The sequence below is a fragment of the Cydia pomonella genome, chromosome 9 (genome assembly GCF_033807575.1).
Source record: "Cydia pomonella isolate Wapato2018A chromosome 9, ilCydPomo1, whole genome shotgun sequence".
NCBI lineage: Eukaryota > Metazoa > Arthropoda > Insecta > Lepidoptera > Tortricidae > Cydia > Cydia pomonella.
Genome location: NC_084711.1, coordinates 19,723,214 through 19,750,547, shown reverse-complemented (window position 1 = coordinate 19,750,547; position 27,334 = coordinate 19,723,214). Strand labels below are relative to the sequence as shown.

Below are 27,334 nucleotides of genomic sequence, written 5' to 3'. Positions count from 1 at the left end.
CTTACCTATTTCTAACTCATTTTGTATGTTGTTAAGACCTTTAAAACTTATGTTTTGTGATCTCTAAAATGAACTCTACAGTTATCATTGGTAGGAAATTTGATAAATTTGTATCCTCGATTTGACCGTCTCATAGGAAATTTCAACATTAGACCAACAAAATGTATGAAAAAGACTTTTTTTTCGCGATTACGGGGTTAGTTCCATCGTAAAAGTTGTTCATTATGAACTAAACATTAACGGGTTTGAGCAATTGCTTTACGCCCAGTTACATACTGTATACAATATATCTCAGTAAAACCTAAATTACTACAAAAACGTGCGTATACCGCTCCACTCATATTGCACGGCGCAAAAAACCTTTTCTTTACTTCCCTTGTTCCATTCCGAACAGCAACATTATGGAAAAGTATCCACCATTAAGTAAATAACCACTTCGATTCCCTTCCACGTCGCACTACGAATAAACCACGTGAATTTACCACCCGCGCGCCCTATAAAAACAACGTTTGATAACGCTCCCAATAACTTATCTGCTTATATGTACATTTTACCAACCTATTTACCGTCCCCAAACAGTAATTCACTACGATTTTCAACCCTATTACAATCGAAGAAGAGCTTACAAAGCGAGGACAAAGAGTATTTACAACTTTGTAGACGCGTGAACGCACCGGCAAGTATAAAAAGATCTCCAGCTATTTGCGGAAGAACGACCGTTTTGCGAAGACCAACGCGAGTGAAGGTAACCACGGAGGTCACATTAAATTGGTCGCTGAAGGCTTGCCTCAGTACGACCCGCGCAAGCAGAGGGGTAGGGCGCAAACGATGCCCCCTAAACTCTGACCACCGGTGCACCAGCACCAGACTTCGTGTAACCCCATGTCTCCCTGTCTAAAGCCTGTTTTGATATTAGCCATGATTTTCACCGCTACTGCCTTCACGATACTTGGATTTTTTATTTTCAGCCCTATACAAGTGAGTGTTGTTTTTAGAATTCTGTGTACCTAGTGTTTTTAAAAGGCTTTGTGACGGGCTAACGTGATTTTTCTAGTTTTTTTCACATACGCTAAGTATTTAAATATACACTATGCAAAACGTAAGTAGCATTGCCCTTATTCAATTTATTTTTTTGAAAAATCTGTACCTATGCAGACTATTAATAAATTAACTTAGTCTTAATGTAGACCTGTGTAGATCTTATCAAAGAAAATGCAATTTTTTTTAGGTATTTTTTCTTATTTTATCCTATATGACAACATATAACTAAAACAAACACTATTTTTGGGAGCGTTAATTGTAAAAAATAACACTAGCTGACTAAAACCAAATTATGCCACATCTTTGAATTTATAATTCCTTTTTATAAACTGTCATTTTCATTATAAAATAACTTTAAGAAGAGACAACGTTTTTAAAACATTCATCCATCATTATTTATTTAGTCTGCATTATATCCTTACTTCATAATCATATCAACCTTTATATCTTAGGCAAATATTCTAAAAATTAATATGAAAAAAAAAAATAGTGTTTTCTTCTATGATAGAGCGTCGGAGCGTGGTTGTTTGACAGTTATATCGATCGCACGTCGCGTCTGCGCTCTAAGTACATTGCTGTTTACCGAGCACTCGCCTTTAAAACCAGTATAAAGATATCCATTAGGTCTGTATTAAAGATGGGTAATGGGGCATCAAGTTGTTATGGTAGTCTGAGACGCGCGACGATAGATATGACAGCTCTGTGAGCTTTCTAACTACAACTATAGCGTTTCCCGCGCAAACTTTTATTATCTTTCTGCGATCACAGATTAGAGAATTTACTGATGTTCCAGATTCTAGTTTCTGATTACATACCTAGACGGCCCGATTCGAAGAATGCAATACTATAACTATAAGTTCTGGTTTCGATAAGTTCTCATTTAGATATCGTTTTTATGTCGTATTATTGACAGAAGCAGCTCGATTCGGACAACCAATGTCACTTTGACGTTAGAAATATCGTAGATAGACCTTTTTTTGGGATCACAGCGGAATCGAAATAAACGGCAATTTTGACATGTAGTTTTGCTATCGATATTTTAAAGATCTTAAACATGTCGTATCACTCTTCGAATCGAGCCGACAGTCTGTCAAAGAAATTTGTCAGTAGACTAGAGTGTGTTGAGTTTGTGGTAACTTCTGGGAAAATTTCCCAGTAGTTACCACCAAACCAAGTTGGTGGTAACTACTATTAATAAATATTTGTTTCCCAGTTACCACAAACATTTTATAAAAATAGTATCAATAGTAAAGTATAGATATAGAGTACTTTAATAAATAATACTACGTCGATTATTAGTGTTCCTGTAAACTGCATTTAAGTGATCATTTGTTCATTTGTATAATAAATTCAAATTACAAAAAAGTAATAAGATAAGTTCATCCAAATGTTAATTTCTCCTTGACTAATTTAGCTTTTACACTTACCACTGGTGTAAGGTGGGAAAACATCCCAGTAGTTACCACTGGTAACAACTTGGTGGTAACTAGTGGGAATAACCCAAAATTACCTACTAATCATTAAAATTTTAAATTTAATTTAAAATACAATTCGATGACCTATAATAAAGATTTACCTGTCTAGGCGACAGCCTATCGATTTAAGCACTAGGTTAATGGGCGATGACCTGTAACCTAAGCCTGTTACTCAGTCTGTGCTAAGCCGTCTGGAATCGTATCTAGGTCTAACCTGATTTACCTACTGGCTGAAAATAAAACCTGATACAGGGAGTTTATATAATTACCTGAAATATTTTACAAAAGAAATTGACTGTTTCATACATTTTGAATGTCAGACCTTGACATTTTCTATGGGAGAGTAATTTTTTTTCGCGATTTCGGGGTTGGTCCCATAGTGACATTTGCTCAATATGACCTATATATTCAGCCCGTAAATTATTGCAGGTGACTAAATAATACACAGGGGCACACTAAGAAAGAGACAAGTAATGATTTTTCAGTAAGTTTTTAAAGCTTATAAGAGTTTTTGCACACCTAATGTTTGACGGCAGGCTGTTTCACAAAGATAGAAGATACACAAAGGAACGCCTGTTAGAATGGCAACGTATTTATACATAGGCCATCCTAAAAGTCAAATCAATTCTATGTCAGGTTTCTTTAATACCAACGAATTTTATTAATTAAATTTTCGTAATCCACCAGAGTACTGAAATAAGCTTTTAGCCATTGAGTAAGGTTGTTATTTCGCTTAAAATATCTTAGGTAAGAAGATTAACGGTGTACCCTTCGTTTTCACCTACATATTTTTTAAACAATAATTCAACCTATTTACGTCCCACTGCTGGGCACAGACCTCCTCTCATGTTCGAGAGGGATTTTTAGGGTTCCGTAGCCAAATGGCAAAAAACGGAACCCTTATAGATTCGTCATGTCCGTCTGTCTGTCCGATTCTGTCACAGCCACTTTTTTCCGAAACTATAAGAGCTGTACTGTTCAAACTTAGTAAGTGGATGTATTCTATGAACCGCATTAAGATTTTCACACAAAAATAGAAAAAAAACAATAAATTTTGGGGGTTCCCCATACTTAGAACTGAAACTCAAAAAATCTTTTTTCATCAAACCCATACGTGTGGGGTATCTATGGATAGGTCTTCAAAAATGATATTGAGGTTTCTAATATCATTTTTTTCTAAAATGAATAGTTTGCGCGAGAGACACTTCCAAAGTGGTAAAATGTGTGTCCCCCCCCCCGTAACTTCTAAAATAACAGAATGAAAAATCTAAAAAAAATATATGATATACATTGCCATGTAAACTTCCACCGAAAATTGGTTTGAACGAGATGTAGTAAGTAGTTTTTTTTTTAATACGTCATGAAATTAAAAAAAAAAAAATTTTTTTCAACATACCCATACATGTGGGGTATCTATGGATAGGTCTTCAAAAATGATATTAAGGTTTCTAATATCATTTTTTTCTAAACTGAATAGTTTGCGCGAGAGAACCTCCCAAAGTGAAAAAAAGTGTGTCCCCCCCCCCCTGTAACTTCTAAAATAACAGAATGAAAAATTTAAAAAAAAATATATGATATACATTACGATGCAAACTTCTAACGAAAATTGGTTTGAACGAGATCTAGTAAGTAGTTTTTTTTTAATACGTCATGAAATTAAAAAAAAAATTTTTTTTTCAACATACCCATACATGTGGGGTATCTATGGATAGGTCTTCAAAAATGATATTAAAGTTTCTAATATCATTTTTAGGGTTCCGTAGCCAAATGGCAAAAAACGGAACCCTTATAGATTCGTCATGTCCGTCTGTCTGTCCGATTCTGTCACAGCCACTTTTTTTCTAAACTGAATAGTTTGCGCGAGAGAACCTCCCAAAGTGAAAAAAAGTGTGTCCCCCCCCCCCCCCCCTGTAACTTCTAAAATAACAGAATGAAAAATCTAAAAAAAATATATGATATACATTACGATGCAAACTTCTAACGAAAATTGGTTTGAACGAGATCTAGTGAGTAGTTTTTTTTAATACGTCATAAAATTAAAAAAAAATTTTTTTTTCGTCAAACCCATACGTGTGGGGTATCTATGGATAGGTCTTCAAAAATGATATTTAGGTTCCTACCTAATATAATTTTTTTCTAAAGTGAATAGTTTGCGCGAGAGACACTACCAAAGTGGTAAAATGTGTGTCCAAAGTGGTAAAATGTTGAACGAGATCTAGTAGTTTAAGTAGTTTTTTTTAATACGTCATAAAGGAACCCTTCATGGGCGAGTCCGACTCGCACTTGGCCGCTTTTTTAAACATCAGACTGAATTTTTTGGACCAGTTTGAGTGGTCCGAGCTTATAAAGCTACTTCTTGAATTGTCTCTTATATTTTTGAAAATCTTTAAAACATTTTTAAATCCTTCTATACTTTATGGATAGATATTCATATATTAGGATATGTGGAGTAAGAAACACATTCGGACAAGAGAAAAACTCGTAGGGAATTCGTAAATTGTTTCTCTTACCTCACATGACCTTATCAGGACTGTAAAAAATCAATAAGAATATAATAAATGTGATCTCTTTTTAATTTCATATTTTGGGAATGTCCCCAAAAGCGTGAATGTTCCAAAAAATGAGATTGCTCGTTTTCCTTCTTTTTTATATTGATAAATCAATCGAAAAATATCTTCGAAGACGAATCCAAATCTACCTAGCAATAGAAGCATGATAAAATATTTAAATTCAGTGCCGATACAGAGTGTTTATTTAGTCACCTGCAATAATTTACGGGGTGAATATATAGATCATACTGAACAACTTTTATTATGGGATCAACCCTGAAATCCCGGAAAAACTATTTACTCTCCCATAGAAAAAGTCAAGGTCACACAGACAATATTTTTTTCCCGATTTAATTTACCGTTTGAGGTCATAGTGAAAGTTGCTCAGTATGACCTATATATTCAGCCCGTAAATTATTGCAGGTGACTAATTAAACAACCTCCCTGGTCTAGTTTTCGCTGGTTCATTCAGAATTCCTCAGCGGTCAACGACGAGGAAAACTCAACTCTATCTTCTACTAAATAGGGTGTTTAACGGCGTAATCAGCGAGGATCTTAAGCGAGATGCATAGTGCACATGTTCCTATCGATTTACTATTTATAGACGGTTCGTCGGCCGAGCATTAAATACAATCTGGCTTGCACAGTCAACAGATTTCCACTAAAAATCTCTATATAAAAACTTTAAGCCCTATAATTTTCCCCATAAATACTTTCCCAGCCTATGTTACCCGCGTTGTAGATTAGCCTTGGGCCCTTAAACCCAGTCCAAAGGCGTACTGTACGAATCGTCGACGATCCCAAACTCACAAGCGTCACCGTTGAGTCTAAGGAGAGACTTTGCCTCCTTATGTATGTTCTACCGCTTGTACAATGGGCTGTGCTCTGAAGAATTGTTTGACATGATGCCCACGGGTACTTTTTTATCACCGCACCGCCCGCCGTCGGCAGGGTGTTCATCCTCACACCCTAGAACCTAAATGGTCGCGCACTGTGCGGTTGAAGAGAAAGTTCCTCCCGCGGACGCACCGGCTGTGGAGTGAAGCTATCTGCCGAGGTTTTCTCGAGGGTCTACAGTATTCGTACGTGTTCACGGAGGTCATTTAGACGATAATATATTTAAGTAACTAAATCCGCATTTCTGCTCTTTTCTAATTAAATGTTCTACCTTAAGCCGTTTTTTAGGGTTCCGTAGTTTTATTTTATTTCATATATTAAAACATAAATCTGCCACCGGACACCTTGTATACTCGTATCTTTGATGACAGTATAAAATCTATTTATAATAAACATAAGCACGGTAAGTTATTTATAGGTATAGAGTAAACACCATAAGTTTAATTATTTGTATGTGGGTTAAAGCTTTTAATTTTTTTACTTGGGCCCTAACCTGTTCATAATTTAGAACCCTAATAGTCCACAACAACCAAGACCAATAAGAAGGAAATATTATACCAATTTCTTGTTAATGCAAGAACTCGTTGCTTACGGCCATAAAAATCCCTCTATTTTGTTAGTTTAATTATGGTTTTTATCAATGCTAGAAATATGTAACATTTTTTGTAAGCTTATCTAGTGATAACTATCAAAAAACTAATGTAGCGAAAGATATATCATAGGTTTTTTTGGGTTCCACTTCGAACTAATACCTACTCTATTAATTAATCGGTGGCTATAAACGTGACATGAATAAACAGGAAATCGAGAAGCTTACGTATTTAAGTCAACAAAAGTGAAACTAAATCCTGGGAAAACAATCCACTCGAGCATTGAGCTTAGCATTAATCATCTCTGGCTCTGATGTAACGTAATATAAAGTGGAAGCTGCGTTGTTATGACAAATTATTTAATTATTCATAGTTATTTATTTTTGGCATAAAAAATTTTTTTCACGCACAAGTAAATTATTCAAAACTAAACACAACAAACCTTAAAATAAAATAAAAAATATTTTTGAGAAGTACATCGTTTATTTCATGAAATTGAGAGCATTGAGAGAAAAAACACAAAGTTACTTTGTATGGTTACTTTGTGTTGTTGTCAGTTTTGGTTGACTAATGAATCATCTCTGTTGTAGCAATACCGGTTGGTATTATATATAGTGTAAGTGGGTAGAGTCAGACCAAGCTAACTCGGCAGCGATTTTTATAGCACAGACTGTGCAAGTGTCATTTTAAACGTCGTTGACAAACATATTGTGCCGATGTCGTACGGTGGATACCGTAGCGTCAAAACTACCGCGCCCATTTTGAAGTGTCAATTGATACGTTTTGGAAGAGAGAATGAGATAACTGCCTATGGATAAGCTATATAAATATAATATAAATACAACTTTACTTAGCCGTTTTTCTTGATATTACATTTTTATTAAGAAATTACACATCTATATAATTAGTGCTTTAATAAGGTGCACATTTCTTTCGGGGAGCTCGACGTTAAGCATATGGTTTAGACAAAATACCCAATCTTCCCGAGTAACAATAACGATTTCGGACAAATACAAATAAAATTACTGTTTGCGAACAAGACGATATTACACAAAAAAAATCGTACTATGCGAACCGCTATTACACATGATTCGTAAAGCCCATATATTTCGCTTTACGAATCATGTGTAATTGCGGCATAGTCTTATTATTTATTTTAGTAAAAAAAGTTTTGGTTTTGCATGGTGACGTTTTAGAGAAAATGGCATGTTACTTACGACAATTCCGACTTTGCCAATAACTATAATTTAGCATTACTGTCGACCCACTCTAGCAATGGTTCAACTCCATAAATGTCCGATAGGCTTTCGTTTTTAGCTGATTTTTTTGTCATTTTGCTTGCATCAGAAAATCGGGAATCCAAAATTTTGCGTGAGAAATTGTTTTTATGTAAAAATAAAAATTCACCACATTTATTCTGCAGATGCTTAATTGAGCAATCATGAAGAGGACACTAGATAGCATGTTTTGGCAGGATATTAACTTTTTGTTTCTTTAAATCGTACGAAGGAATCGGTGAAATAATCTCAAATTAAGATCGATATAGGCTTGTGCGAAATATATTTTCTAGACGATATTGAAAGCATCATACTAAAACATAGTCCATAGGAATAATTCTTAAAAAGCCAATTCCCGTGCCAGCAAAATCCAATTCCCATGGACAAAAAATTCCGTGGCCAGATCGAATTTTCACACTGAAATATATTTAAAAAAATTCATGAACATGTCTGTCCTAAAAGTAATATTTTTCTACAAATTATAACTTTAAATTTTATTACATAAAAATGCTGGTTTGGTGCAATTGACCCATAAAGTCGCTAAAATACTTAACTAAATACAAAACCTTCTTATATCAGATATGGCGTAAAAGTACCCTGATTATGCCTTATGAACATAGTACTACAATAAACAAACCAACAGTTAGACCAGGTTTTATCAATATTTATAATAAACGATACAGTACAAACCCTTGGCCAAAATAATTTCAGTCAAGTTTTTAAACTTTTTAATTGTACCATAACCTGCTCCAAATATAGAATTCTAAAAATAAACATTAAAATTACTCCGAATATCAACGTGATATAAATAAACAGGAAATCGAGAAGCTTACGTATTTGGGTCAACAAAAGCGAAAATAAATCCCTCGGAAAACAATCCACTCGAGCGCTATCTGGCTTAGCATTAATCATCTCTGGCTCTGACGTAACGTCGGACGCTGCGCTGTTATGACAAAGTACCTATTTTTGTGCTTTACGATTTTTTTAAGTCACTTGCTCGTAGCGTGGAACTTATTGAACTGCTTTTAGGTTCATAATCCTAGATTTTTTTTCTCGCAAGTGTATTGAATAACGTCTTATGAAACACGTGTGTTGACCAATACACACGTGTTTCATACATACACACATCGGCTTTCTTATGGCGTTTGAAGAAACGTCACTTTTTACACTGACATATAAGATCCATATCGTATCTAGACCTAATATTTAACGTGTCTTAAAGTTCGAATTGGGCCGTAGGTGTCTATCGTGTGTGTAGAACGACCGTCGAGTTTCGTTTGTTTACATATTGAAACGTGCTACGGGTTACAATGCGGCAGCACTTTTATTTTGCCACGCTACTGTTTGTGTCCGCTACAGCTGCCTATGGTGGCTATAGGATGCCAATTCGAACGAGACTTTCGGTCCGATTCGAACTTTAAGATACGTACGTCAAATATTAGGTCTAAATACGATATGGATCGGATATGGCAATGTCAAAAGTGACTTTTGTTGTAACAACATCATATCAAAATTTGACGTATCCTAAAGTTCGAATTGGGGAAATTATGTAATTTAGTTATAATTTGCGCGTACATTTGTCTCGTACATGTATCGGCGCGAGAGAGACAAACGGGCGGATGACAACTAAAGGACATGTAAATATCGTTTTGATGTGATTTTAACGTCGTTCATTAACAATTGACATCTGTAAATAACATGAAAATGGAGTCCCCTTAAACATTTTTGCCACAACTAGCTTTGGCAAATGCTTCAAATGCTTCTCTGCGGCCAGAATGGCGTTGTCGTGTCAAAACGAGCGTAAAGAACTTTGAAAACGCTCGTCTCATTGACCTTGACGCGAAACGTCAGATACGTAAATCCCGGTCGGAACCCTCCTATAGCTATCCATACCGTGATCGGCAACGGCGACCCTAGCTAATTACGAACGTGAACTCTAATATGGCTTGCAAAGTCAAACTTACTTTTAAAAACTATCGCAGGTGGGGCAGTAAAGTTGGCCAAATGTATTTAAGTATAATTAGCTAGGGTCGCCGTTGCCGATCACGGTATGGATAGCTATATATAGTTTCACTTGAAGTATCACACATAGTGAATACATTTCTTTTTTTGTATTTTTCGAATTAAAGTTTAAACACATAAAATAACCTTACTTTTCTTATTTTTCATCCGGAGAAAAAGATAAAATGAAAACAACATCTAGATAGCAAAACACCATTTAAAACGCACAAGGCCACTGAATACGTAAGTTCGCGAAATAAACCTTTTACATTCAAACGGCTCTATTCAGCCTTATTTGCTACTTGGCTGCCTGGCTATTCACGGAGATATGAGGTTGGCTTTCATGAGCAAGGCCTGAGAGAAAATGTGCTTGACGAGTGGAGGTTCTGTATGTATAATAGTTATTTGTTTTTCAAGGGGACAAAGTTGTTGTTTAACCGCTCGTGCAATATTGATACCCGAGCAAGCGAAAGATTTCAAAATCGAACAACGAGATTGGTATTGCATTCAAGTATTCTTGCAGCTAGTTAGGACTAAATGCCCGTCCAGACGGGAACAATTTTTCGCCAATCTAATTAAATTGTCTGATCAAATCAGATGTTGTGGACGCAAGAATGAAATTGGCTCGCCGATTCCATTTTATTCGATATTAATATTATGGTCAATCAAATGGAGGTGCGGACGCAAGAATACCAATTTAAGACGATATGTGCATTTGGGGACATTTTTTTAAATTACCAGCCAGTGACTTTGGTAATTAAATTGAGTGTGTGGACGCTAGATGAGATTGACGTCAATTTCTTTTCTGGTCAAATCAGTGGACGGGTTTTAAAATTACGTTATTATTTAAAATTACATAGGTAGGATTATATGTTTTTGGCTTCCGTAAAATTTTTTGTGACTTCAATGCTATATTACTAAAATACTATATTACTATAGTTAGCACTAATCAAATGGTATTAGACATTTTTTTACCCTTACAAGAACATTTTTACCCTCTTTTTTGCATATAGTAGGTAATTATTTTTGCTCTGTTTCGGAAATCGAGAAGTGGGTATTTAGCTTCTAAGATTTGACCCACACTATTTAACAAATATACACTACTACATTCTATTCTAACACGGCAAGTTAAATAAAAGTGTGTAAAAAATATAAAAAGACACTTTTTACTTTTTGCTTCTTCATAGTCTTCGGATCAGAACCCCTAGTGTAAATTTATTCGATAGCGTGACGTGACGTACGCGTTTGCGTTAAGTCTCATTTTGGTAATGTGAAAACGCATTTCTTTCATGCTAAGACAATCGCGAAAAATTACGGATGTAGTAAAAAAAAAGGTAAACCACTGAGGCTAAACAAGAACGCATTGGAATCGTCTGGTTTTCATATTTTCACTGTGGAACCCTAAAGAGTATGAAATGAATGTTTTAATTAAAGCCGTCTGATCTCGCATTCAGATGTTTAATCAAGTTTTTCGTCAGATAAAACGGATTTCCTCGGATAATGGCGATTAAGCATATTGACTGGCTTTTTAATATATTTTTTAATTTATGTCGAGTTTTGTTCATCAGACCAGCCTATTTCTTTGCGTTTAAACCACCGTCATTATATTTTTCTTCAGCTCCCAGTGAATTGATGTGTAAAATATTATAAAAATTACATTCGTGAAATATTATACACTGGAACGTATTTAAACTTAAATCAAAAACAGCCCAATGTAAATTTGAAAAATGTTTACCTACTACACGTCGCTTTGCATGCATCCATTCAAAATTTTACCAGGTACTGCACGGCTAGCACATGATTACACGCGGGATAACTCGCGCCGCGAGAAACAACAGTCGCGTGTCACAAATTTCTATCTCGACCTGTCAGTTTCTCGATTTTGGTAGCACAAGCACGGCTAGCACATGACGGGCGCGACAGTCGACAGGCGAGAAAATGCCGCGACATAGAGCTTTCTCGCGAATCGGTAGCATAAGACGCGCGCGACAACCCGCTGTCTCGCGGACAAATGTCAAAGCGACATAATTTTGTCGTTTGACAGTTCCACGCGGGATACTCTCGACACTCGTAGCACAAGTGCACTATGAGAGAGAAAATATCCCGCGCTTCAACGTCAAAAGGAGAGAAACTGTCTTCGAGGCTAGAGGGTCGCGAGAAGCATATTTTGTCGAAGTTTTGTTGACTTTGATCCTAAAAGAAAGTTAATTTTCTATATTTTGTATTTATTTCATACTACAGCAATTTTCTGTGTAATTTTGGTATGAATCCTGAGTTTTATGATTTGTCCGTTAGCTAGGTAGGTAGGTACGTGGTATTGCTTTATAACATACCTATTAAGATACCTATATCTATATCATGCCGCTAATAACAAAATGATTGTATTTTTTCACATTTACTTGTTTGTTCTCTTAAGTTAAATGAAAACCCGACAGAAAAATTAAAAGCCTAAGATTGTGCCACAACATCAACAAAGCAAACAGTTTGATGGCGAATTGACTGGAGGGTGATTAATAGAAATTACTTTGTGGAAATCCGTATTAATTGATACAATTACTTCGCTAATCCACGAAATAATTAAGTGCTAGTCAATCAGTGCTAACCCGTTACACTTACACGCGTATTTTTACAGTCAATGCATGCAACCTACCACCTAAAAAATATATACGCAAATAGTTAAATAAACCACCGCCTAAGTACAAAAACTCGTCACGTGCTTCAATTGATTGTGGGATATAAACCGCGGACTTGGGGTTTAATTATAGGTATATCCGGGTACTAATGATTTATAATATGTGTACAAAAACGCATCACCTAGAGAGGATGGGAGAGGATCGTGCTGTGAGAAGAGTGTATGTGGGGCACCCGGGTGGAAAACGTCCGCCTGGGCGTCCCAGATACCGCTGGAGTGACGAAGTCCTAAAAGACCTGTTCGCCCTCGGAATACCCAACTGGCGTGAAGTGGCGCAGGATAGGGCAGAGTGGCGCTCTCTTGCGTCAGAGGCCAAGATCTTGTTTGGGTCACTGAGCGAGTGAAGTAGTAGTAGTAGTACAAAAACGCAATGTATTTTAAAACTTTGGAGAAAGCCTTCAGATTGGGTAGGGTAACCTACACCTACTGTACTTAGGTACCTATTACTTACCCTAAGTAGGTGTCTAAGTACACTTTTGTTACTATATCTGCGTATAATAAAATAATGCAAAATAATGAATCTGGCAGCCCAACTCAACCTCCACCTTACAAAAGGCCACGGCCGTAATACGAGTATTCTGTAGTTACCACCCTAATGTACGATTCCCACCGACTGGCTGGAGTCAGGCCGCACCGGAGCGCATTTTTAATGTGCCTATATATTATATATCGCAGAAGCGATAGAATCCGTCCGGAGGCGTCTCCGCGTCCGCGAGCAGCCGACCGGCTTGCGGCCACATAAATGTGAAATGCGATCCGACTCCACCCGTTCGGTGGGAGTCGTAGTAGTCGTACTTAAATCTAAATATCTAAAAGAGGTCAGAGTAAATAAAATAACTTAATGTTTTTGTGTATTTGCAATATGAGAAAACTTAAAAAACTAACGCTGCATCCATAGATCGCTAAAATACAAAACACGCAAAAATAACTCATTGTTTTTAACATTCGAGTGTCGTTGTATGGAGTAGGTTCCCAACTTGAGCCCTTCTATGTGCTTCGTGGCAGGATGGCTGCGCCCAGCAGCAGCATGATTAGGTATAGGCGCCGTGTTTAATGACAGACTTGTGCATGTCATCAATCTATCTTCAAAGCCAGCGGTGCAGCAACTAGCCAGCCACAAGGAAGATATGTTGGGGATTATCATGAGATCTTCAGTCTTCTTCGTAAAGATGGTAGCTTATTAGCCAACACTTTCGGGTAATCTCAATTATCTTAAAAAAACACCAATCATTCGTAAGGAGTGGTATTTAATTATTAGGTAGGTAATTATCTTTAGATATAATAATGTACTCCAACTTGTAACGACAAAGCGAATCAAATTATGATTGACACATTGACATTTCCGACTTCAAAATAATATTTGCTATTTCTTTAATCTTAATACTGCGAGAAGGAGACAAAGTTATCGTGACTAGGGACGCTCCGTTTCTAAAGCTGACTATTCATTATTTTTCCGATTATGTTAGTACCGATTCAGTGTTGCCACGAAAGAAAAGTTTGTTCCAAGTATAAATGGCCACACTGGCTAAGTCGCGCGCGGGATGGCTCTCTCGCGTGGAATTCTTTTCTCGATCTGCCAACTTGTGCTACCAAAATCGAGAAACTGACAGGTCGAGATAGAAATTTGTGACACGCGACTGTTGTTTCTCGCGGCGCGAGTTATCCCGCGTGTAATCATGTGCTAGCCGTGAAGTTGGCAGATCGAGAAAAGAATTCCACGCGAGAGAGCCATCCCGCGCGCGACTTAGCCAGTGTGGCCATTTATACTTGGAACAAACTTTTCTTTCGTGGCAACACTGAATCGGTACTAACATAATCGGAAAAATAATGAATAGTCAGCTTTAGAAACGGAGCGTCCCTAGTCACGATAACTTTGTCTCCTTCTCGCAGTATTAAGATTAAAGAAATAGCAAATATTATTTTGAAGTCGGAAATGTCAATGTGTCAATCATAATTTGATTCGCTTTGTCGTTACAAGTTGGAGTACATTATTATATCTAAAGATAATTACCTACCTAATAATTAAATACCACTCCTTACGAATGATTGGTGTTTTTTTAAGATAATTGAGATTACCCGAAAGTGTTGGCTAATAAGCTACCATCTTTACGAAGAAGACTGAAGATCTCATGATAATCCCCAACATATCTTCCTTGTGGCTGGCTAGTTGCTGCACCGCTGGCTTTGAAGATAGATTGATGACATGCACAAGTCTGTCATTAAACACGGCGCCTATACCTAATCATGCTGCTGCTGGGCGCAGCCATCCTGCCACGAAGCACATAGAAGGGCTCAAGTTGGGAACCTACTCCATACAACGACACTCGAATGTTAAAAACAATGAGTTATTTTTGCGTGTTTTGTATTTTAGCGATCTATGGATGCAGCGTTAGTTTTTTAAGTTTTCTCATATTGCAAATACACAAAAACATTAAGTTATTTTATTTACTCTGACCTCTTTTAGATATTTAGATTTAAGTACGACTACTACGACTCCCACCGAACGGGCGGAGTCGGATCGCATTTCACATTTATGTGGCCGCAAGCCGGTCGGCTGCTCGCGGACGCGGAGACGCCTCCGGACGGATTCTATCGCTTCTGCGATATATAATATATAGGCACATTAAAAATGCGCTCCGGTGCGGCCTGACTCCAGCCAGTCGGTGGGAATCGTACATTAGGGTGGTAACTACAGAATACTCGTATTACGGCCGTGGCCTTTTGTAAGGTGGAGGTTGAGTTGGGCTGCCAGATTCATTATTTTGCATTATTTTATTATACGCAGATATAGTAACAAAAGTGTACTTAGACACCTACTTAGGGTAAGTAATAGGTACCTAAGTACAGTAGGTGTAGGTTACCCTACCCAATCTGAAGGCTTTCTCCAAAGTTTTAAAATACATTGCGTTTTTGTACTACTACTACTACTTCACTCGCTCAGTGACCCAAACAAGATCTTGGCCTCTGACGCAAGAGAGCGCCACTCTGCCCTATCCTGCGCCACTTCACGCCAGTTGGGTATTCCGAGGGCGAACAGGTCTTTTAGGACTTCGTCACTCCAGCGGTATCTGGGACGCCCAGGCGGACGTTTTCCACCCGGGTGCCCCACATACACTCTTCTCACAGCACGATCCTCTCCCATCCTCTCTAGGTGATGCGTTTTTGTACACATATTATAAATCATTAGTACCCGGATATACCTATAATTAAACCCCAAGTCCGCGGTTTATATCCCACAACCAATTGAAGCACGTGACGAGTTTTTGTACTTAGGCGGTGGTTTATTTAACTATTTGCGTATATATTTTTTAGGTGGTAGGTTGCATGCATTGACTGTAAAAATACGCGTGTAAGTGTAACGGGTTAGCACTGATTGACTAGCACTTAATTATTTCGTGGATTAGCGAAGTAATTGTATCAATTAATACGGATTTCCACAAAGTAATTTCTATTAATCACCCTCCAGTCAATTCGCCATCAAACTGTTTGCTTTGTTGATGTTGTGGCACAATCTTAGGCTTTTAATTTTTCTGTCGGGTTTTCATTTAACTTAAGAGAACAAACAAGTAAATGTGAAAAAATACAATCATTTTGTTATTAGCGGCATGATATAGATATAGGTATCTTAATAGGTATGTTATAAAGCAATACCACGTACCTACCTACCTAGCTAACGGACAAATCATAAAACTCAGGATTCATACCAAAATTACACAGAAAATTGCTGTAGTATGAAATAAATACAAAATATAGAAAATTAACTTTCTTTTAGGATCAAAGTCAACAAAACTTCGACAAAATATGCTTCTCGCGACCCTCTAGCCTCGAAGACAGTTTCTCTCCTTTTGACGTTGAAGCGCGGGATATTTTCTCTCTCATAGTGCACTTGTGCTACGAGTGTCGAGAGTATCCCGCGTGGAACTGTCAAACGACAAAATTATGTCGCTTTGACATTTGTCCGCGAGACAGCGGGTTGTCGCGCGCGTCTTATGCTACCGATTCGCGAGAAAGCTCTATGTCGCGGCATTTTCTCGCCTGTCGACTGTCGCGCCCGTCATGTGCTAGCCGTGCTGTAGGGCTAAGATGGTTGACTCTTTATCATTTGTCACCATTCCTGTCACGTTCTAACAAGTCTGTAAGCTCGAAAGTGACGGGCATAGTGACAAGTGATAAAAATGGAACCATTTTGCCACTGCAGCAGCGGTATCATGGTCGTGCTTTTGTCACTTGTCATATCATGCGTCACGTTCGCACTTACGTATTTGTTAGAGCGTGACAGGTAGGGTGACAAATGATAGACAGCCGACCATCTTAGCCAACGGTAAAAACGAGCCCGATAAGCGGGCCGATTTATATCTTTTTTATCAGATTTTGATAAAATTTGGTAAGTTGGAAGAGCCGGGTGGATTAAATACGAAATCCCAATTTGGGACTAGCAAAATTTGTTATTTTCCTTTGAGCTATAAAAATACTATACACGTAGTAAAATTCCCCTTATATTGTGTACAAAATAGGGAAACTAAATATATCCACTAAATCTTATAAAATTCTATCAATGTGCATGCAGGTAGATGTAGATGTAGATATAGTGTAAGGACGCTCGGCCGGAAGCAGGCGGGCTGTCGATCGCGTGTTGCGTTCATTCAGCCCAATTCCCTGAAGTTGGAGCTGCAGGTGTTCTACCGTCCCGGCGGCATTCCCTTACCAATCTCCTCAAATCTTCTTGTTTTCCTGCAGAACAGAAGGACATCTTTAAGTTCGACGTCCTTTAGTTCGTTTTCTATTAGTGAGTCTCTACCGAATGTATTATATCGCAGTGCCGCGTACATGATACATTCTGCTAGTAGATGGAAGCTAGTTTCCTCCTTACCACAGTGTGGACAGGAGGAGTCTCTATTTATTTTTATTACCTTGAGATGTCTGTTGAGAGTGTTATGACCAGTAATAAAACCTGTCAATATTCTCAGACTGCTCTTACCTAGTTTCAGAAGATACCTGGTTCTTTTGTGATCAATGCCCTTGATCATCATCTAAGACTGTCTGCAGCTAGTCTCTTCTTCCCATTATCTCTGTGCTTCCATTTCTTTTACCTTTTCTATAACTCCCTTCGTGACATCCGCTGACATAGGCAGAGCCGGTTCCGGAACCATGTATTCCGTCTCCGCATGCAGGTATATGTGCATGCGAAATCTGCGTCTCATGAAATCACAGTTTTGTCTCACCGAACCTCCCTCTACCAATTTATTACGATCAGCGACATATCAACAACATACCAAGCTATCACAACAACGTACCAATGAAATGAAATCTTTGGTTTTCCAGCGGGTAGCGTCCGAGACACCCTGCCCTGACGGGCGGTTCTGTCCGCCTCACTGGTTGTGCTGCGAGGCGGGGTGCTGCGCCCCGGCCACATCACCACCCAGACGGGAGCAGGAGATTAAGGAGGTCTACCGTTATCCGTGGTACGCTCAATGGTACGTGTTTAAGTGAATTTTGTCTTTCATTATTGGTGATGTGAGGCAGGTGACAAGAGCCCCACCAAGACATGGGTTTGAGTAGGTCTACTGCATGGTACGAGCAATGGTGAGTCTTGTGAGCTCGAGGAGTTTCTGTTCCTCATTTATTGCGCTGCAGTGCGGTGAGCTGCTCCCCAACTCCACCCAGGTGGGAGCAAGAGATGAAAAAGGTTTACACCGGTATCCATTGTACGCGAAATGGTAAGTAACTACTAGATTATTACACGAAAACAAAACTAAGGTGTATTTGGAGAAGACCGGTATATAAATGTTATTGCTGGAAAGACCGTCAAAGCTAACGTAATGGTTTACGCTCAGATCTCACACACACCCTCACACACTCAGACACGAAATAAGTCAGAAAGGAAAAGTTTCACTCTTTCTGCTCTACCGACCTTCTGTTAATGGAGTAAGTATGTGAAACGCATGAGTTAGAAGGGACGAAAGAGGTTGTAGAGGATCTCCTTTTATAGTCGGTCTTTTCCACATTTACTGAATCTTAATTTTCCCAAACTACATCAAAAAATCTTGTATTAAAAAAGCTGCTATCTTGGATTCCAGTTTAATTCTATTATATAAGATCCGTCCTTTCTCCAAACACTTTCTGCTATCTTGCAGAAGAGGAGAAGGAATGACATATCACCTCTCTCTGTTTCTCAGCAGAAAGTATCCTGCGACAAGATAGATCTAACCCTTTGAGACAGCGCGGCGGAATCTCACTTTCATTTCCCCAGATATAAAAACAGTGAAATTTATTTATTTATTTATACTTTATTGCACATAAAATATTAAGTACAAATGGTGGACTTAATGCCTTAAGGCATTCTCTACCAGTCAACCACTGGGTCAAAAAATACACTTTTGTTAGGTGCAGGTTTTGTACTTGGGAATAAGATAAATTAAAAACCTACTAATTAATATAATATAATGAAATTGTGCTAAGTGAACTATGATTACCTACCTATACATACAGCAGCAGCATCTACCTGTCTAAAACTAGTGGCTCTGTGACTTCGCGAGTATAACTTAAAACTGACTACATCTATGACTCCGCCATTATGAAAAAAAAAAATCCAATAAGTGAATCGACAAAAAATCTATTTAATCATCGAGCCTGCTCACAAAAAATCATGACATGAAAGCATTTTTGTCCAATTTGAAATGTAGACGGTTCCTTCTCTAAAGCTCGGTCAATAAGTCTTTTTTTTTTCAACTTTCAGGCCAGTTCTCTTCCTCCTCGGCACCCTAGGCGGCATCCTGATCTGCTGCGTGTGGTGCCTAGTCTTCAAGCGGAGCTCACACCGCGTGTACATGTGTTCGCTATCGTGCTGCGCGCGCCGGCCAGCCTCGGACCATGATTCTGCGGGCTCAGTGTATCCACCGCCTAGATATAGTCGCTGTGGCTCGTTTCATCAGGCTCCTCCACCATATTCAGAGGTATAACAGGAAACACGGAACGCACACGATAAGGATGAATTACGCCAGAATGGCGGGTGTCCGGGCCGAAGCAACCAACCCTTAATTTTCTATGACAGGTGACCGATGATCATAATTTGCTTTCTATAGAAAACGAAGTGTCAGATGACTCGGCCCGGACTCGGGCCGTTCTAACGTGAGTCATCCTTTATGCGCACAGCGCCGATGGTGCTCTAACAGTACTTTGTATGCCATTCTGTGCAAATTGACCATACGGCACAGTGAGTAGTCGACCACTACGAGTATGTGCACACTCAACGCACTCGTATCCTTTCTTGTCGATTTCGGCTAGAGTAGCTACGGGGTTGCGGGAACAGAATGTGTAAGTTGCGAAAACTTTCACAAATATTGGGAGTGTTTTCGTAAATTTCAGGAATATTTTATAGGAAACTAAGAAAACTTTCTTTTTAAATTTAAATAAATAATTTCGATAAGTACCCATACAAAAATATGAGAGTCGTCCCAAAAATTTTAATGTAGAAATTTTGCAATAGGGTTGTTTCAAATTTTTTGAAACGCTTGTATTACGTTCTATATTAACTAAAAGTTGCCCTAAAATTCAACTTTTATGCTAAAAACGTTAAATTAACGTAAAATATGTTAAATTAACAAAATATATTTTGAGAAATGCTTTCGCGCCCAAAACGCTCTTTGAAAATTGTGTGACGTCACAGTTTACGGTTTGACACATAACTACATACATACGTAGAAGATACGAACTGTCAACTGACATTTGTCATTTGTTGTTTATCGCCTAACTGTCAACAGTGTCAATCCGAGAGTTGTGACGTCATCCTAATCTTCAAAGACGTTTCAAGTTTGGTCACGTGACGTGTGCCAAAAGATATTTTATATTTAATATTTACAAAAATATGGTCATTACAGGTCCCCTAAAAGTAGTTTAACATGTTCTTATAATCCAAAAGAATTTATTGGGATACAATTCTGCCCTAAGATTTGTAGATGGAAACAACCCTATTGGAAAACTTTCCAACGGCACAGCAGTATTTGCGGGAATTTCTTGTTGGTTCGCCTGCTCGTTGGTTCGCCTGCTCGTCCGCTCTCATGGGCCCTACAGATGTGGGGTAAAATATTGTTGATTTAAAAAACGACGAATAAATAAAAGCCTTTAAATTAAAAATGAAAATATTAATTTCAGACACCGTATTCATATGTTTGTTTACAACATTATGTTAGTAATAATAAGATATTAATGACATTCTGTCGACAACCCAACTTGAATAAAGATTCATCTTAGATTTTACTTAACTTTTGAAATATTTAATTAAACTTTTTTCAACAGGTGACGAGCAAACCCGACTTATTTCCATTGGTCATCACGTGCGAAGAAGGCGATGGCAAATCCGGAGGGAATTACCTGATGGTACACTACTTTAGAAACTACGTCATTCGGGCACCGGGTAAGGTATTCTTATGAATCTTGAACCGTATTGACTACCCCTAGTGTAAATTTATTCGATAGCGAAACGTGACGTAAGCGTTTGCGTTAAGTGTCATTTTGTATGGTATTTTGAGTTTCCAAAACGCTTCGCTTGGCACGCTGTGTCTAAATCCTATACTAAATGAGATTTAACGCAAACGCGTATGTCACGTTTCGAAATCGAATAAATTTACACTAGGGGCTCAGTTTTATTTGCACTTGAGCGTAGTTTTGTCATGTTCGTCTATCAATACTATCGCACAGAAATGGTAGATACATTAATTTCAAAAATACGGTAGTAAAAATGCTATTACAATCCGGATCAAAGGATACGGAAACCTGGTAATGGCATTGAAATTGAAGACTGCTGCTGGAGCAAATTTTGAAAGACATATCTCTACATATAAAGTGGGGATATTTTGGTGCAACCCCTGAGTCCCCTTAATGTGTAATTTTTCGGTTTTCAAGGATCGGATTCTAAGCCTAAGCAATAAAGTGTATATTGCAACAACTGTTTAATTAAATGACATTCAACAAACTAATCCCATTTGAGGGCAATTACTCAAATCAACTTAAAGCGAATAATCAAATTACACAGTCTTAAGCTAGTTCATTCTTAGTCTGACTGCGGTGGTGTGTGGTCATATCAGCCTCCATTAGGGTTTTCTTCGACGACTGGTTTTCTTCGTGCGTCATTCAGTGTGGTGCGTCATGTTGACTCCAGTGAAAAAAGTGCTAAAGCAACACGAGGGAGGGCTGCGTTTGGCAAAGTTGAACATGACTACTGTTAGTTTTTTTTGGTTACTAAACTGTTGCCCTTCACATTGGGCTAGAGTAAGGATAGCCCAGACCAGAGGTCGATGAAGACATTTTGATGGCCTGAGCGGTTTTTTTTTCTATTTATTTAGAAACAAACAGTCATACACAATTGTTGATCAAAACTTATAGACAAAAAATAGATCTATAGTTTCATATGTAGAAATAAGATATGAACAGGTCCATGGCTATTACAAAAAACAAAAAGATAACTCTGACAAATACTTGAAATATGTAAATCAGTGATTTGATACGTCTGTAGAAAATACGTTAAATATATGTCGTAGTAAATTAAATTTAAGCAAATAAAAAATTCCAGTTATAATCTTATACCTTTAAACGAGCAATTCTTGTATATATATATATATATATATATATATTTCAGGGATCTCGGAAACGGCTCTAATGATTTCGCTGAAATTTGGTATATGGGGGTTTTCGGGGGTAAACAATCGATCTAGATTAGTCTTATGTTTGGGAAAACGCGTGTTTTCGAGTTTTCATGCGTTTTTCTTTCGACGCAGAATATGGTTGCTAATTTCGTGTTGCCGGCCACTGTCCGTCTGGTCAAGCGGGTTAAGACGCGGACTGCTAAACGAGTGCGGTTACGGGTTCGAATCTCGCCCGGTGACTAACTTTTGTTTTTTTTAATATGTTCAAGTTTATATATGTATAATTTTTTAATTTTTATTGTTTTAGACAAGTTTAATTTAGTAAAAAAATGTAGTTAAGATTATCACTTATACACCACCATATTACAATAAATAGTTATAACCGAGCAAAGCTCGGTCGCCCAGGTACTAAATATTTAAATGCATTCTTAAGTTGTGTTAGTGAACAGTTAAAAATGTCTAAATTATTAAGTTTTTGATTCTCATTAAAAAGTTTACATGTGCGTTTGATAAATACATTCCCACCGTAATCAGTCCTGCTGAATGGGATAAAAAATAAGTTTCTTTTCCGACAGCAGCGCTCACGTCTTCGCGGAACTCTAAACCAGACTACTTTATGTAAAAGAATAGGGGCTTCCGAATGGAAAATCTTAAAAACCATTTTATACTCTAGTTCTCCTCTCTCTTCGGGATCATCCATCAGATTCGTCCTGAGATCGCCCTAGACGCGGTGCCCTAAGCCCTGCTTGATTAGTTTAGGTATGATCCGGCACCGAACCCTACTATACAATGACTCGGTTTGTGCCCAGCAGTGGGACGTACACAGTATAAATTAGCTTAACGACGATGACTAGGTTCTGTTTTGGTGCTACGAGTATCTTGTGTTAACTTCATATAGAGCTATGCTCCGTGCTCGCCTAGTATTTTATTTATTTAATTTTGTTTGGATGTTCAAATCTATTTTTTGAAAAGAAAGAAAAGAAAAAAAAGAAATGACATTTATTCCATAAAGCACACATACACAGGACAAGAAGATGAAAGATAATGATAAGAAAAACAAAACAAAAACAAAAGAAACAACAGATATAATTATGTACACATTAAAATCCGAAAATTACACACTTGGGTCCAGCATGTGTGCAGTAGGGAAAAGACCCTGTCTCAGCATATTGTTGTTATTGTTGTTTTGTATTGTTGTTATTGTTGTTCGTGTATTAATTATCATACAATAAACAATAAAATCTTTTTTATGGCATTTAATAGCTATTCTGCCAAAGTTTCAACATTACTCGTATTTAGCCCAAATAATTTCTATTCCGCAGTTTTAATTAAATTAAATTTTTTATGGTCTTAATTATTTGCTAGTAGGTAAGTATGTCGTGCCTATAGGCCCCATAAAACGCAAGCCTGGTATTTAGCCAACTAAAGTGACGTGTTATTTCAGGTTCTTTATCAGCGACGAGTACTGCAGAGTCTCTCAACTCCAGTTTCATATGCAACGCAGCAAATGAAGTGAGTATCACATTTGTATTTAACCTAACACTTTTCATTTTTGCTTCGACTGTGTTTACTTATAAAGTTGTCCTTAAATGAGCGTCACTATTCCTTTCGCAGTAGCAGTATTAGATCAGGTGTAGAGGCGTGTAAAGAATTACGTCTTGTTAAACTAAAAAAAGTACAGTACGTACCTTCATAGGCCAGTGCTCACGGTCCATTTAGTGTCACTGTCCGTACCTGATTTATTACCGTCGTAACTATCAAAACTTTCCTCAATGTCTCCATAAAAGGGTTATAACTAGTAAATAAAACATCAATAATGTTGTAAAAGGTCTCCGTGTAATTTCACAGGCAAATTCGGTCGTCCCGCCTCCGTATTCCACGGACTTCGAGTCGTTCACCGGCTGCGGCCTGCTACGTTCGCTGTCCTCGCTAACTGAGAGGGAACCCCGTGCTCCTCCGAGATCCCGCACCGTTCCCGAACCCGCACCCAGAGAAACTACAGCCTTCAGGGAAAATCTGGTTACATCGCCCGTTCAACCCTTGGTTAGTTCTTTTACTATGTGGCATCGAATACCATCCTAAGCTTTGTCGTTGTTACTATTCCACTAGAAACCACAGCTTTGCAGAATATCTTGTCATCTCATTTGTGAACCAATTGTAAGTTAAAGAACCTCGTGCTCCCACACTGTTCCCGAACATGCACCCAGAGAAACTACAGCGTTCGGAAAGAATCTGGTTACTGTAAACATTCTCAGGAAATGTTAAGGGAGAGATCTTCCCACACAGTTCCAGAATCTATGTCACTATAAAAATGACGATTGGGGTCATAAAACTTCTCATTCACACTTGCATAGTCGTAGCAGAAGTCAATGAAATTGGTTAATATGATATCGCGGTTGTCATTTGAGTTTGGGGAGAGTATAGAAACCAAATCTGTGCAGAAAATCACAAAACAAACGTCAGCTGTACAGGCCATGTTAAAATTCTTTCGTTAGAAATTTTAAAAATAGCGTTTCGTTTATGAGCTCTGTTTTAAGTAGGATTTCAACTTTTTCCTTATGTTTGGTCACGTATACATCAGCACAACCCTTATTTTATTTGCTGCATCCATTGTGACTATTGTGACTGACGCTAGCTGAGATGGATGTGGATACTGGAAAATCCGCTATAAACTCACATGGAATATTTACATAATCATTACCAATTACTTTCTTGCTTTCATCGACAGAAAAGTAAGTAAGTAAGAAAGTAAATATTATTGAACCAACAATTATACATTTTACATACATGTAAAACTACAAATAAATTTTAAAGGAAAATAGAACCAGGTAACAACAGGCGGTCTTATCGCTAAAAAGCGATCTCTTCCAGACAACCTTTACCTATAGGTAGCAGGAAATTTAGAACTCATACAAAGTCAACAGGTAGTGCAAGGAGCTAAATATGGAGACTATTAAAGACAAACACACATAAATTAATTTTTAACAAGCAGAAAAGAAACGTCTGCGATAAATTTCTTGTATCTTGTATCTTGATCGATGCTATTAAGCTTAGAATAAAGTTAAAAGTGGAAGAATTACTGCCTTGCTATTACACCAATACGCTAATAAATATACAATATATATATATATATATGTTGTATATTTACACACAAATACAATATATAAAATAGCAACTTAAGGTAGATATAGAAAGTATAGTTTCAGCTGAATTGAAGTTGCGTTCATTGACGTGAGATTTCTATCACCCAGAGAATCTATGCGTTAAATAAAAAAAATAAAGTTTTTCTCTCCCTTACAGCAGGATCCCACCTTCGACTTAGAACTAGAGCTGATAGACTGCGAGATGTACTGCGACGGCGCCTGTAAGCCGCGGCTCGGCGCCTCGCCCCCCGCGCACCGCTCCCCCGCCCGCGACGACAACTACGAGCACGAGGCCTACGGCCTCCGCCACCTCTTCACCTGCCCCTCCACAGAACTGGCCGGCGCCTGCGAATCCCCCCCACAGCCAACAAGCCCTACACAATCCAGAGAATCCACTCTAAGGAGACCTAGCGATGAAAGAAGGCACCGAAGGATAGACAGTTTGAAAAAGACTCCGAAAGCCAGGAAGTCGAGCTTATACATGCCTTTGTCAGTGGCTTATCCTGTTAGGACTTCGAGAGTGTCGCCCGGATCTAGAGTTTCGTCTAGGTCCGCGCCCGCCACGCCCTGTGGGGCTTTAGTGCCGAATCTTCTACACTTTACCCAAAGAGTGTCGGCGACAAGGCATGGTTCCCGCTCGTCTAGGTGTGATGAAGAGAATGATCCACTCTTGGACGCTGAGACTGAGACGCGCACCGATCACAAGTTTTAATTTGACACGCTATGCTGCTTGACACTTTTTTACTTTTTAAGCCATTAGCTCGGTTTATCCAGATACGGTTCGGCTAGAATTTATCACGGGGATAATAAAATTGCCCTTTAAATTTGTAACTATTACATTTCTGAGGGACGAATGTTTTATATACGTGATAAAAGCTGGCATGGCACTGTACTACAAGAAGATTAACATTGGTAGTCTTCGTGATTCTCCACTCCGGCTTGATATACGAGTTCCGTGGAGTCTGCAACTTCGACAGGGCCATTGTGGGAGCGTTTACATTGAGCCAATATTCACTGAGCAAAAATCCGATGATAGGTAGTCGAAATAAGCTAAAAAAGTGTGGCAAATTTCTATGATAATATGACGTGTCCTCTTGAAGTCGATGCAATGTTAGCTAGGACTATGTCAAAGATTACAGTTGGAAGACATGATTGACTCCGTGTAAACACGCCCTTAATGTAAAATGGGAGATTTTCGGAGATGACTGGTATTTGTGCTAAATAAGGATGTGCATAAGACGCGGAAACTGACTTTGGCCATCTTCTGTTAGGTATATATGTAAAGTTTGAAGGTCAGTGTGGAGAAGATAGGCACATAACATTATAGCAAGAACTCTCGTATTAATATACGAGCTTTGCTCACAATTAGAAAGAAAAACTTTCGCTCCTTCTCTCTACCTAAGTGGAGTATGTGTACAATGCGAAAGTCAGAAGCGACTAAAGAGCTTATGGACGGTCTTCTCCACTTTGAATTTACCGAAATATTAAACGTGTGGCCTAAGGGACCCCCGACTGTTTTTAAAATGCGTTCTAATTGCGACCATTCTCTTCAACGTCAATCCCTTTCATTCGTTATCGCCAAACATACATCAAACGAAATAGATTGACGTCGGTGAGAAATCTTTGCGATTAGGCTGACGGTCTCCATGTGACAAAGTCCCACATTCTCAATGTTGTGAATGTCAATTTTATGCTCATTATTACCGTAGAGCGTTTTACGCAACTGTGTAGTTAGTTTAAATGTTATTCGAGAATTATGATATTATTATTGCATTTAGATTTAAGGAAAAGAGCTTGATGGACCATTGTTCACATGCCTTCTAAATAAGAATCTAATAATGCATCTATTTCGTTTTATTACAAACTCAGAAGACCTCTCCTATAAAAGACGACAGACGCTAGAACAATCCGCGTCCGGCATCACATTATCACCTCAGAATAATTACTAAAATTATCATCACCGATCACACGTCATAGAAAACGAAGTGTTGGACGCCTCGGCTCGAGCTCGGGGGGCCTGCCGCGAAA

General features: G+C 38.2%; 1 protein-coding gene across 1 annotated transcript; it reads left to right on the top strand.

The window, feature by feature from the left end:
• Window positions 1-773: 773 nt before the first annotated feature.
• On the top strand, window positions 774-27,149 carry LOC133521637 (uncharacterized). Its single transcript, XM_061856716.1, has 7 exons — window positions 774-978; window positions 17,845-17,996; window positions 19,259-19,475; window positions 20,818-20,935; window positions 23,608-23,675; window positions 24,012-24,206; window positions 25,464-27,149. Exons 1-7 carry the CDS (start codon window positions 883-885, stop codon window positions 26,016-26,018), a joined length of 1,401 nt encoding a protein of 466 aa, XP_061712700.1. The 5' UTR covers window positions 774-882; the 3' UTR covers window positions 26,019-27,149.
• The last annotated feature ends 185 nt before the right edge of the window (window positions 27,150-27,334 follow it).

Bases quoted from the DNA above. Each gene is read 5' to 3' on its own strand.
- LOC133521637 (XM_061856716.1), top strand. From the start codon at position 883: ATGTCTCCCTGTCTAAAGCCTGTTTTGATATTAGCCATGATTTTCACC. The intron at 20,936-23,607 runs GTAAGGTATTCT...GTGTTATTTCAG, and splicing joins CTACGTCATTCGGGCACCGG to GTTCTTTATCAGCGACGAGT. The intron at 23,676-24,011 runs GTGAGTATCACA...GTAATTTCACAG, and splicing joins TATGCAACGCAGCAAATGAA to GCAAATTCGGTCGTCCCGCC.